The sequence below is a fragment of the Ixodes scapularis genome, unplaced genomic scaffold (genome assembly GCF_016920785.2).
Source record: "Ixodes scapularis isolate PalLabHiFi unplaced genomic scaffold, ASM1692078v2 PGA_scaffold2__306_contigs__length_199485367, whole genome shotgun sequence".
In the NCBI taxonomy this organism is placed as follows: domain Eukaryota; kingdom Metazoa; phylum Arthropoda; class Arachnida; order Ixodida; family Ixodidae; genus Ixodes; species Ixodes scapularis.
Window position 1 is genome coordinate 158,179,165 of NW_024609857.1, and position 12,707 is coordinate 158,191,871.

Genomic DNA, 12,707 nt, shown 5'->3' on the forward strand with positions numbered 1-12,707 from the left:
ATACACTAGACATCAAGCAACAGCTTGCCGATGAGGAACCGCACTTAGACAAGCATCCCACTTAACACCTCTCCCCCTGCCCGTTTTGTTCCTGCCGTTCTTGGAGACGGGAACATGCTGGTCCCGGCCGTTAACAAAAGCGTCGAGAAGAGATCTACGGCACTTCCCGACACTAAGAGCCTGTCGTCGGCACACGAGGCGGCAAACACAGGGCAGTCTTCTTCTTTGGCTCTCCGAGCGGGGGAAGGGGGGGGGGGGGGGGGGGGGCATCTCCGGTGGCTGCGTCCACCCCGCCGCGAGCATCTGTGTTAACAGTGTCAACACGGCGGGCGAGGCGCACTTGCTACAGCTATCCATAGCCGCCGTTTCTTTCTGCTTCTGGCGTTACTTACCAAGCCACGGGGTTGTATATAGGGCTGCACTGCTCGGCAGAGGGATTCTTCTCTTTATCAGCGTCCAGAACGGTTGCGTTTGCGATTAACCCGTGTCGAAGACGAAGAGCATACACCCGTGGTGTTGGCTTTGCTGGGCCCCACCGGCGTTGTTCCTGGAGGATGCGGGATCGGCCGCGATGTTTGTTCGAGTATCTATGGCGTCGGCATAGTCTTTGCTTGGGCGCGCGAAATATGGAAGGGTGGGGTTTATGTCTCGGGCTACGTGTCGCCTCTCTGTACAGCGCCTGCCGAGCTACACGCACTCACTGCTACGAAGAACTTGGATACATAACGTTGGGAAAGACATTGAGAAAGGATACCTAACGTTGTAGTTGATTCTAAAAGAAACGTAGACGTTCAATAGGCGACTGCTTGCTGGTGGCATTGCTGGGAAGCCCCGATTATATCGCACAGAAAGTTACTCGGTGGATTGTGCGAAAAGTTCGCGCCTTATGATCTGACAGGTAATCTCTATGGGTTAATTAAATGTAAGAAAAATTACGCCGCCCACAGTGTATACTTTCTGACGGATGCCATCATGAATATGCGAGACTTTAGAAGGTACAACTAACGTGTCTCGCATTTAATAGTTATACAATATTTCTTGCAATGCAATTAAGCTATCTTAAAAAACAAAATGTTAGAGATTGAGGGGGAAGGAATAACAGGTTTGCGATATAAATTTGCAATTTCAGCTTTTTGTTCCCTATTGCAATAAAAGCCCTTACAAAAGTCACGGTCCTAAAAAGGCAGGGGTGAAGCTACGATTTCAGTTTCAAAGGGCCCTATTTCTTATTCTAGTTTGAAGTGAACAAACCCTCCATTATACGGCTGCTTTCTTTTTTGCAACAATGCTAAGTGATGGAGTTAAGCATCTTTAAGGTATATAAGGTTTCAGTAAACGACAATTTTTTTACGCGTGCATAAAAGATTGTCTTTTATCGGTCGGAGCCTTTATGAAAATACGTAGTTGGTCCTTATTCTGTGATAAAAATACAATTATAAGTTGCTCACTCTGGAAAAAAATAACACCTTCACGTATGTTACTTTGAGAAACGAAGTGCTGAACAACGGACATTGAAGAAAAGTGAGGTGGGTCATGAAAAACGAAGCAAAAAAAAAAAACGTACGTTTCGATACGTTGAGAGAGGAAATGCAGAGAATCTCCTGCCATTTTTATATATTTTAACTTTCATTAAAACGTGTTACAGTGCATAGTTCAGCCTAGATAAGTCTCGAGATGTCTAGGTTGTCTCAAGCGGACCTTTCGCTGCTAAGAGCAAGCCGGAAACATCGGCGCCTGCACATAGAAAGCTCAGACTTTCATGGAATGTGCATCGAGCAAGTCAGTTTTACCGCGTGAAGTTTTAAGGCATAGTTAGTTTTCTGTAAAAATGAGGGCGAAAAAATTTCCCAAGTCAAGGTTGGACGCGCTCCCAGACGATCGAGTGATACTATTTCTTGCGGCGCCATCTCCCGATAGGCGCCGCGACAAGACAACAGCGTGCGCCGTCTGCTCGCTGCGCCTATCAGCAGATGGCGCCACAAGTAAACAGCTTCGCTTACTCGGTTGTTTGCGAACGCAGCCAAAACCTTGACTTTGGCAAGCTTTTTTCCTTTCTTGTTTTGCTCTCTTTTCTCACAGAAAAGGAACTATAGCCCTGAAACTTCAGACTGTAAAAGTGACCTGCTCAGTGCACGTTCGATGGAAGTTTGAGCTTTCTATGCGCAGGCCCCGATATTTCCGGCTCGTTTTACAGCGGAAAGGCCCGCTTGAGGCACCCTACATGACGTGAACCTGGCATTGCCACCCACAGATTTAGGAACGCAGGACATGGCCTAAAATGATCACGCTTCTAATTGCTTCGTGCTTGGTTGTTCGGCGTTCTTGTCGTCCGATGCCTCAATCCCATCGACTGCTGAGCGGTAACAAGAGCATAGGGAGTCGAAATGCCCCTTTCTTCGTTGAGCTTTCAGCGACCCTACACCAACTCTACTTTTTGACGTCACGCCTCTGCCGTGGAGCTGCTGTCCGTTCTGCGCTTGCCCAGATACTTCCTCTCACACGAATTTGGTTTCCGCGCACGTGCGACGCCCACACCTGGCGTGGGAAATAACGTGCGAAGGACTTTTTCGAAGGACACAAAGACGGTCAATCACGGCGATCAAAACAAGAATCGCAGAAAATAAAAAAAAAACTCACACTACAAGTAGGCAAAAAAAGAAAAAAAAAAGATACGCGACGTGCGCAGAGACAGTGCGCGTGATGTTGCACTAGCTTATTGTCTGCGCGTAAATCATATTGTTTAATATCTGATCATACTCTGAGCTTCTCTATTCACTGGGATCCTTCCTTTGTTTGTGGTGTTTAACTGTCTTCCTGTTCCGCAGCAAAAAAAAAAATAGCACAGGACGTTTTTTTTTTAATAGAAGTGCGACTGCGTTCTGGAAGCGCAGCTCACTTAATTCTCTCTCTTTCTCTGTTGCGCAGGCAAGAGCTTCACGATCACCATCACTCTGAGTACGAACCCGCCGCAAGTGGCGACCTACACCAAGGCCATCAAGGTCACCGTCGACGGACCCCGGGAACCACGCAGTAAGACGCGTACGTAGTTCCTCGAACAACGCGCCGACGCGCCCGCAGACCACCGACGCGTTGGGACGTCGTGGTCGTGCCCGGTCGGCTGCCGGAACACGAGACCGAGACCGCATTCACTCTCGCGCAAAGAACCCGAAACATGCTGCAGCGTCATCGGTTCGTTGCAAGCATTCGGTCGTCTGTTGGCAAGGGCCCAGGCGCCTGGATCCGAATGACCACAGTGGTCAAGTGACGGTGTGATGTCACGGGACATTAAGGCATCACGTGACTTCATGACGTCACTTGAAAACACGACCTCACGCGACATTACGTCGTCGCGTGAAGGTGTGCCTTTGTATATTTACAGAACTTTCGCGATGTGCCGTTGAGTGGTCTCCTTAGTGTGCCCGCAACGGAAGGACCGCGAAGAGGCCCTATATATGCTAAGCATTTAGAACGCCTTTGGAAAATGCCAAAGAGACAGCCATTTTTGTTTCTATGAAGTTAGTTCCTCGAAGCATAATCGACGTACCGCCAAAAGCCTCGCAGTGGCGGCCTCTTCTATACAGTTTAGACTCGTCAACCCCTATGCAAAAACAGACGCAGCTTTTTATGTTCCGGGTGGCGTGATTGCGCGCGCCGTCCGGCACGCTTCATTTAGTATAAACAAACCTGTCGGGCACGACTATGACGTCTCGAATTTTAAATACGGCCGGTGGTCTGTAGGCCAAAAACGTTGAGCAGCGCCGAGCGACAAGTGAGGTGCGCGTAGCGGCCCAAATAATCGTTCGGGGGTCATTCATCCGCCGTAATGCACTTCAAACGTCTAGAGACCTACTGCAGTGTCAGACGGTTTATTATTCTATTTTTCTTAGCGAATTCTTACCACTCCCCATACGACGTGCCCACTATTCGTAAAACGTTCCAAATAAACTGTCGGAATGGCGAGCTCCAGAAAACGACATAAGGGCGCGCTACAGGCATGTTCTATTTAGAGTGCCTTCATACACACGTGCGCTCTAGTTCTATTTAGAGTGCCTTCATACACACGCGCGTTTGCTTGAGTGGTGACATGTCAGCCATTTTTCCGCCCATTCGTCTTTTTATGCATTTTGAAGTGCGCGCAATCCGGTGTCACTCAGCTCGAGCGTCTAGCTTTGGCTAATACATAGGCGCCATTTTGCCGCCCAAGTCACGCACCGAGTGCGCGAGAGCGTCACGCACTGGCACATTCAGGGGAACAATGGATGTCTTCACCCTCAGACAGACAGACATGTAGGCACCCTAGTTCTATTTACCACTACCGCGTTGTTTTAAGGGTAGGAAGTCTATTTGGATTCGTGAGCGCAGCCTGTCACGAGATAACTGCGATGGGTTCGGCGTCCGGCTATACTGTGGTGCACTTCTTGCACCACAGTATAGCCGGCTCAAATGAGCCCTGTATACTCTTGTGGACAGAGCCGATTATAACATGGGCAACCACTGTTGCGTCGCCTGCTTCGCGCCTAGCAGATTACCAAGGGACGTTGTGATTCACATACTTGAAGAACAACCAATCTTCGTGAGGAATCACAAAATATTCCTCTCGGAGATCATGTGCACATGCTCTCCGATAGTAATATTTTCGCGACCGGTGGCCGTTCCTCGCTTCCAGCGCATGCGCTGGAAGTGCGGAATGGCGACCGGTCGCGTACGAAAGTATGGGAAAGTTCTGCCAGTACGTATTTCCTGCAGAACGGAGACATCTGCCGTATTCTTGGAATAGACCTTTCTGGTAAATCCGAGGAGACCTCGCGGCGAGAATAATTTTGGCTCTGTTCCGCTGCTGGCGCCGACTCAAGCGCTTCGTATAGACGCTTTCAGCGAGTCAGTTACTCGAGCTGCCACCAGTCGGCGCGCCCTTCGCGCGCTTTCCGGGCCGCCATAGCCGACCTTCAGTTCCTCGCCGTTGCTTCGCGTTGTGTGCTGCACAGGCCACTACCGGAGCTTCGTTTTCGTGTTCATTTACGTTCCGCGTTGAAATCTTGCACTTTCTTTGGGTCTTTTCGCTATTTAGAACTTTCATTTAATCATTTGATATTTATATTTCGACGTAGCTCTTGTATTTTCTTATTTATGGAATGGAATCTGACAGCGAATGGGTCGACGATACTTATGAGGCTTCAATGACCATGTAAGTTCATCCCATTCTTACGTTTTTGTCGCTAATAAAGGGCAGTCAACACTATTGCGACACATGCAAATTGCAACTGACGCAGTAAAGCTATCGCAGTCGTGCTTCTCGCCGCATGTGCGCGCTCGTTTCCGTAAAGCCGACCCGCATGCCAGCGATTTAGCGTTCGACAAGACGAGCGACGGAGATTTTTTTTTTTTTTTTTTTTTTTTTTTACAAATACTGTCGCCTGCTGCATCGCTCGTTTTTTTTTTTTTTTTTTTTTTGGGGGGGGGGGGGGGGGTTAAGAAAACGTCGCTCACCGTTTTGGTCGCTTGCTCCGTCGCTTCCATGCGGTTTGCATCGTCGCGCGACTGACTGAGCGACAGCAAAGCGGGTCGCCTTCGCTTATCTGGTCGCTCGCCAAATCGCTTACATGCGGTTTATACTCAATTAATTTCCATGCACACAGCAATGAACCATTGGCGCCTCGATATTAGGTATAAACCGCGTGCAAGCGATTCGGCGAGCAACGAGACAAGCGACGGTAACCCTCTTCGCTGTCGCTCGGGCAGTCGCGCGACGAGGCAAACCGCATGGAAGCGACAGGAGCAAGCGACCAAGACGGTGAGCGACGTTTTCTAAAAACTCAAAAAACCGAGCGATGCAACAGGCGACAGTGAGAAATCTTCGTCGCTGACTCTCGTCGTTGCCGCCGTCGCTCGTCTCGTCGCACGCTAAATCGCTTACATGCGGGTCGGCTTTACGGAAACAAACGCGCACATGCAGCGAGAAGCATGACTGGATAGGCTTACTGCGTCAGTTGAAATTTGCATATGTCGCAATGATGTTGACTGCCTTTATTAGCGAGAAAAACGTTAGAATGGGATGAACTTACATGGTCTCTGAAGCCATAATCGTGTGTCGTCGATACGTTCGCTGTCCGATTCCATTTCATAAATAAGAAAATACAAGAGATATGTTAAAATATATATATCAAATAATTAAATGAAAGCCCGAAATATCGAAAATACCTAAAGAAAACACACGATTTCAACGCGGAACGTAAAAGAACTCGAAAACAAAGCTCCGGTAGGGGCCGACGCAGCACACAACGCGGAGGAACGGCGAGAAACTGAAGGGCGGCTATGGCGGCAGGGTCACGTGACGCCAAGATGGCGGCGCCCATGAAATGTTGCCTGAAAGGGTCTATACGCTGGTGGCGGCACGACTCATTCGCGCTTATCATTACAAGTTTGGATGGCACAAAAATAGAGCGAACGCAAAGAGAGTTTTTCTTCTGCCTTCTCTGCGTTCTGAAATCACAAAATGCTAAACCAACGTACGCTTCGTCTACGATTCCAAGATAATCCAAACCTGCAGCAGTACATCTGAACGCCACAATGCGTCAAGCAGACGGTGGGAAGCAACATATTTCCGGAGAGGTCTATCGTCTGGCCGAAACTTTGTGTCTCAAATTTTTATGCGGTAAATGTAAAACCCTCATTTCCCATCCAAAGAAGTGAGCGTCTTCTTTCTGAATGCTGTCTTTGGCAACTACTTCGCCTATCGGCAATGTGGCACGTTAATGTCACACTACTGTTAGGCAGCGTGGCACGTGCTAGCCGCTATCCCTTTTGTGACATGCAATCTTACACTGAGGAGCCTTAAGCCGCGGCCACCCTACATACACGTCATACCAAAGACAGTTCTATCACAATGTCTGAGGCACGTTATACTTGTCTGTAGGACGGTCTTGTTACATCAGTCATACAAAAACTGTCTGCAAACATGTTTGAAGCATGTATATGAATAACAATAGCGTGCTTCAAACATTCTTCAGGAGTGCCGATAATCGTGTCATCATATCTGCACAGAACACTTTATCTTTTGTACGATGTATGAGACTTTACCGAATTTTTTTTTGCGTCAATAGAAATAAGTGCTTTTAGAATTTGTTTTTTTTTGTGAGCAATGCAACCTTATGTTAGAAACTAGGGTGCATCTAGTGTAGTAGATTCTTAAAAAAAAGTAAACGTCACTACAGTGATTTCTGCGTAGAGTTGAAATGAATCCATGACCAATCGTACGTAGTGAAGCAGAAAAATACGAAATTCGCTTTCATGGGATGGTTACTATTGGACCTTCGATTGGCGGCAATTACGTCGAATAAGTTCTAGTTCCTTTCATGATAAGTTGATGTCAATTATGCCTTAATTCTGAACGTTTCTACACATCACCAAGAAAGCGCGCTAGTGATGGTAACTCCTGAAATCCGAAGCCTATAGGTAAAATGGGTTCAACAGACATAAACTGCAAAAAGTGCTGCGTCTATGTACCTCTTAAAAGTTCGTAATTCATATAAAAAAAAAAACATTGCTGGCCTTTCTTGTTTCATAGTTTTCACTCAGGTTATTGTTTAAGCTCTAGTTACTTTGGATTCGTTTCAAAATAATAGTTTACAGCTACATTTATCTCCGAAGTTGTATAATACGTGAAAGGCAGTCTTTTAGGAGGGAACGTTTAAATGCCTTTGTGAGACATTAGAACATAGAAATTCTTTGCGAATTCAAGAACACATTGTTTAATAATTTCCCATCCAACTTCAGCTGGAAGATTCACGTCACATGACGTCATGGTATAAGGTCACACCACAACTTGACGCCGAGACGTCGCGTCACTTAACCACGCCGCCTGACATCAGTTCTTTTTTTTTTTTTCATTTGAAGGGGGTAAATAATTGTTGTATAGGTAACGTAACGTCAATTTCCCCGCTAACTTTAGCGGGAAAATGCGCGTACCAACCGAGGGGCGGACAAATTTCGGAAATTAGCAGGTTCCGTTAATTAAAAAGGCAATGCGACGATTTTTTAACTTTCAGCAAATGCGGCTTAGGCTTAATCCTTGACCTTCGTAACTAACAGAACACGCGATAGTTTTTATCTCCACGCAATGGTAATCGTTTATAAAATACAATAAACTAAAAAAAAAAAAAAGAAAACGTGCTGCGTTCACTTCTTCATTCGGCGGACAGAACGAAGGGCCACGTGTTCTAGATCAGGCACGTAGCCAGGATTTTGGTTCGGGGGGGAGGGGGGGGGGGGGGGGGGGCGCCGATGACAAAATGCTTTATGAAGGGGAGGGGGGACAGGAGGTCCCAGTAAAATGAAAGATTTCGGAGAAACCTGGGCGCCATGCCCCCCTGGCTGCGTGCCTGTTCTAGATACGATTATATGCCGCCAATGTTTATCATAGCCGGACGTTGGGGGCGGTAAATCACAGTACACGGGTTGTGTTCCAGATATTGTTAGAATTCGGCAAGTCTCGCCATTGTAGCGGTTGGATACGAGCCACTGCCGGAGTGCTCGCCGAGATACTGGTTGTCACGAGCCCAAATCGAGTGCTCACGCAATTATCGTGTACAGTCTACGAGCCGCATTTAAATATCGTCACTTGAGGGACTATGCCAACATCACGACCTCTATGCTAAATAATCAAGTTGCGTGAAGGAGAAACTGAAAGAAAACGTTCGTTCTTATACTCGAAAATACACCGCAACAAAAACGTTTCTTGGTCAGTGGCGTTGTGTGCAAGTATAAACTTGGTTTGCACTATTCGCGACTCCGCTCCCGACAAAATATGGCGGCTGAAAGCAGGTCTTTTGCGTGTTTCGTTCCGGATCAACACATGGCGCTCGGTCTTATGCAGCCAAGCGTTGGCTTTGAAGTGGTTTGCCCCGATTTGTATCCATTATGTCCAAAACATGCGGCGGCTGTGTTGGTGTAAGCGAGCTTTCAGAGGCCTATAGCCTTCGTCAGGGAAGCGATGGAAGGACTTTTTACTCTCCTTCGACCGCACTTAGGAGCGTTGATAAATGCGCAATGTCTGGTTCACGTGGTTGCATAGGTTGCGTTCAGAGCGGCCTAGGCAACACGCTGACACGACAACGACAGAGTCACCGGAACAACTGTTCTCCCTACACAACATGAGAAGCCATAAAAGGCGCACCTAATTCATTAGGCCATTATGACTCACGGTCTTCCCCTCGGTCCGTTATTTGCCGTTGATTTCGCTGCTCTGGGCACAATCAACGTAACTGCTTTACTTTGGTGGCCGTCGCTCCAGTCGCCAACAACATGCAAACACGGAAAACACAAGGGGCAATCAGAAATCGCGAAAGGACTTGTTACGGCCGGCTCAGTGTTATTCCGCTAAGTGGTGCCATCCGTTTTGCTGGAGTCGCGAATACTCACGGACCACTTTGTGCGGCATTTCAGGAGGAGCCAAGAGTGCGCGTGAGCCCATGACTTTAACTGCATGGTCACAATAAGTTTTCCACGCGTATTCACATTTCCGTCAATGCGTATGAGGGCTCGTTCATTGCAGTGTTTGTGTGTAATGCACGCGCACTTTGCCGCAATATACCGATCTCACCAGCCACAGAGCCGTGTATAGAGAGAGAGTTTGGTCAGTGGGAGGAACGGGCAGAGCCAGGACGTGCACCAGACACAGATAGAGGGCATAGCTTGCTACCTTAGCCAACCAAAAGCCGAAAAGAATCACCTATAGCGGTGGTAGCGAGGAACCGTTTCAAACAGAGCGTAAGGATTATATGTTGTAACTCTTCATGGTTGAAAATATGTTGCACATGATGTTTCGATTATGAACATGCAAAACGATGTAAGGAACGAATGTGCCGCTCGAACTCTGTTTTGCTCGGAGAGAGTGTGAGCGCTCGGGCGGCGGACTCCCGGCCTTCGGCGCCTGGCGTACGGATAATGTCGATGGTTCCGCGAGTCGCGCTCTTACGCCATGATCTTGGATGACCGTGATTCAAACATCACCTGCACCATATCTTCAATCCCCGAGAGTTACTCCGTCGCACTTATTAATTTCGTTTCTCGCGACCACCGCTAGGGTAATATTTCTGGCTTCTGGTTGGCCACATTCGAATTTGTGAAGACGCCTTGGAACACGCCCAGCCCACTTTCGGCAAATGGCGCCTCCTCATTTGCCTCTTATACTTCCCAATTGCCAAACTCTCTCTATGTACGGCTCTGACCAGCCAGTTTCTCTACGCCACCGCTGCCGCTGTACATTTAGGGAACCTTATTCCTGTTGCACGCGCGACAACCCCGCTGGAGCTCTACGTGTGTAGTGCACGAGACAGCACGAGCCCTCTCGTGCACTGCCGTCTAGCTTCTGGGAACGAAAGTTGTGGTGGCGTCACGCGTGCGCCAAAAGCTTAGTGAGATCGATCTTTAGTGTGGTTCACTTTACCGCAATTGACCTTTCTGGAAACGCCAGCGCCAAAGGCAGACGCGCTCCGGGCATTATGGGAACTGTGAAGGAGTTGTGCAGTTTATCCAAGTCAAGTCTAAGCTAGTCGAGCTTTTGCACGCTAGGCGGCGCACGCTACCGCCCATACTGCAGAACCATTCTTAATTCATTTCCGCATCCTGGCGATATAACGGTCTTCAAACTTAACAAAACGATCCGCGTTTTCTTTTTTTTTTCTTTTTGAATGAATATAAAAATGTACAAACTAGCACAACTAAATCTCGTAGCAAAAAAAAAAAAAACACAAAGAAAGAAAAAGAAAAGAAACACGCTGGATGCGTGAGTGACACCTGGCTCTTCTAATACGCTGCGAAATATGCTGCGAAATACGCTGCGAAAAATCGACGAATTTCGCCCGGCGGCTTTTGCTCTGCGCGTTGAATCACCACAGTGGCTACTATGTCGCACGCAAAGCGAGCGTGCAGTCGGGCGGCGTTCGTCACTTATTCGTCGCATAATTCGCTCCATGGAGTTCAACCTTAACCTGTCGCCAACGCCCAATGGCTCAAAAAAAAAAAAAAGAAGTAGTTGCACCGCATCTTTAAAAGGCATTCCAGGTGTAAGCATACAACAGTGGATATCGGCATAAAGCTGAAGTTAGACCGCTCCGGGAAACCCCGAACGAGAAGCGTATACATCAGGTCCTCCCTCGGCATACAAGACGCCGTCCTTCGTACCAAGCACGAGTGTGTATCGGCGACCGACGGTGGCTCCCCGAAGCCGTGGCTTCCGTGGCCGAGCTTGGGGGGCCTCGCTATCGGAAACAGTCGGCGGCGGTGACAAAGCGCGTCTCGCGTCTCCTCGCCGCTCTCCTCCGGCCGCCCCCCGCCCGGGGAATTCGGAAATGCAGCTGGAGCCCCTGCAGCCTTTAATCAAGTGTCGTCGCGAGGCGGACTCATTTCTGGCGCGGAGATTAATTAGAGCGCCGACGCGTCCTGAGTCGCTCTCTGTGTGTGCGTGTGTGTGCGTGCAGCTTCTGCTGCTGCTGCGGCCGAAGGAAACGCTCCTGAACGTAATCTCCGCTCACCGGAACCACCGCCCCGCGTGGGCTGGTGAGCTGAGGACGCCGCTGCCGAGTTTTCTTTCTTTGCTCCGATTCTGGATTGTAGTCGCAATTTTATATATATTGTTTTCTGCGTATGGTTTAGCTGGATTGTACGGGCCGAAGTTGCGACGCGTTGCTTGTGTGGGGCTCGCGCTTGTGGCGTGTGGCGAGTCCCGAACGTGTTACGCGAAACTCGGCTGCCACATTTTGAGCCAGTGAAACGTGGTATAGACTCATTTTGCTAAGTGCTCTCAGGGTGGCGTCATTTTGTAACATCCGGGAATTTGAACGGATTCGGCGGGGGAAAGAGGTAGAAAGCAGGCGTTCGATCCCGATAGCAGACGACAAAACGGCCGTTCTCGACGTTTGGGCAGTACCCGTAGTCTGTGCGGTGGTCGTAACGCTTGTTCGCTGCGCAACGCTGAGAACTGGTTCGCTTTTCCAGAACATTTATGTCTACTTTAGGATCAGTCTGTTGTTCTCTCTTGTCTTATTTCAGTAAATGATTAGCTAGCGCATCTCCTATCGTGTCAGCAAGAAAATAGACTCCTGATCGGGCAGTTAATTCCGAGGTCGAGAAGGTCTCGCTTGGTTTCTGTGAAACGTCATGAAAACGTAAATTATTTCCTACCCCCGGAGTTACAAACACTAAATCCCCGAGCGGTTTTCTTTAAGCGTGTTCCCAGTTATATGTGAGAGATTTTTGTTATCCGAGGAAGCACCGTTCCGTCGACGATTGCTGTTTTACTTCGAACAATGTTTGTACAAAACACGCTCCCGACTCACCTGCGTCGTTATGTTTTCGGCCCTGCATTGAAGTCAATTGTGCACCTATTAGTCGCCAAGTGGCACCTACGCCTAGACATAAAAAAAAATTATTTTCGTTATGAGTAGATTACTGTACAAACGTCTGCGCTAATGTAAGCCCTCTGAGCTCTTACTATTCAAGGCTTAGAAGGACACAAATTCCGTGAACTTAAGGAAGAGCCTTTCGCTGGCTCTGTTGTGCTATCAGCGAGCAGACGAGCGCTCCGTCAGCGGATGGCAGTCGGCCGGTCGACTTTTGTCTTTGGTTGGAGACCAGATGTGATTAGATGCCAGTCATATAGCACATGATGTGTTAAAAAAAGAAAAAAAGCAGACGCTCGATTAGACGTG

General features: G+C 48.4%; 1 protein-coding gene across 2 annotated transcripts in view; it reads left to right on the forward strand.

Moving 5' to 3' along the window:
* LOC8041131 (runt-related transcription factor 1) overlaps nt 1-12,707 on the forward strand; it is a 144,366-nt gene that overhangs the window by 64,591 nt on the left and 67,068 nt on the right. The window contains exon 2 of one of the 2 annotated variants that reach the window (XM_029992700.4): nt 2,926-3,030. In XM_029992700.4, the coding sequence (XP_029848560.3) occupies nt 2,926-3,030 (105 nt within the window). Of the gene's footprint in view, nt 1-2,925; nt 3,040-12,707 lie in introns of both variants that reach the window. The other variant, XM_029992699.4, reaches the window with a different exon arrangement.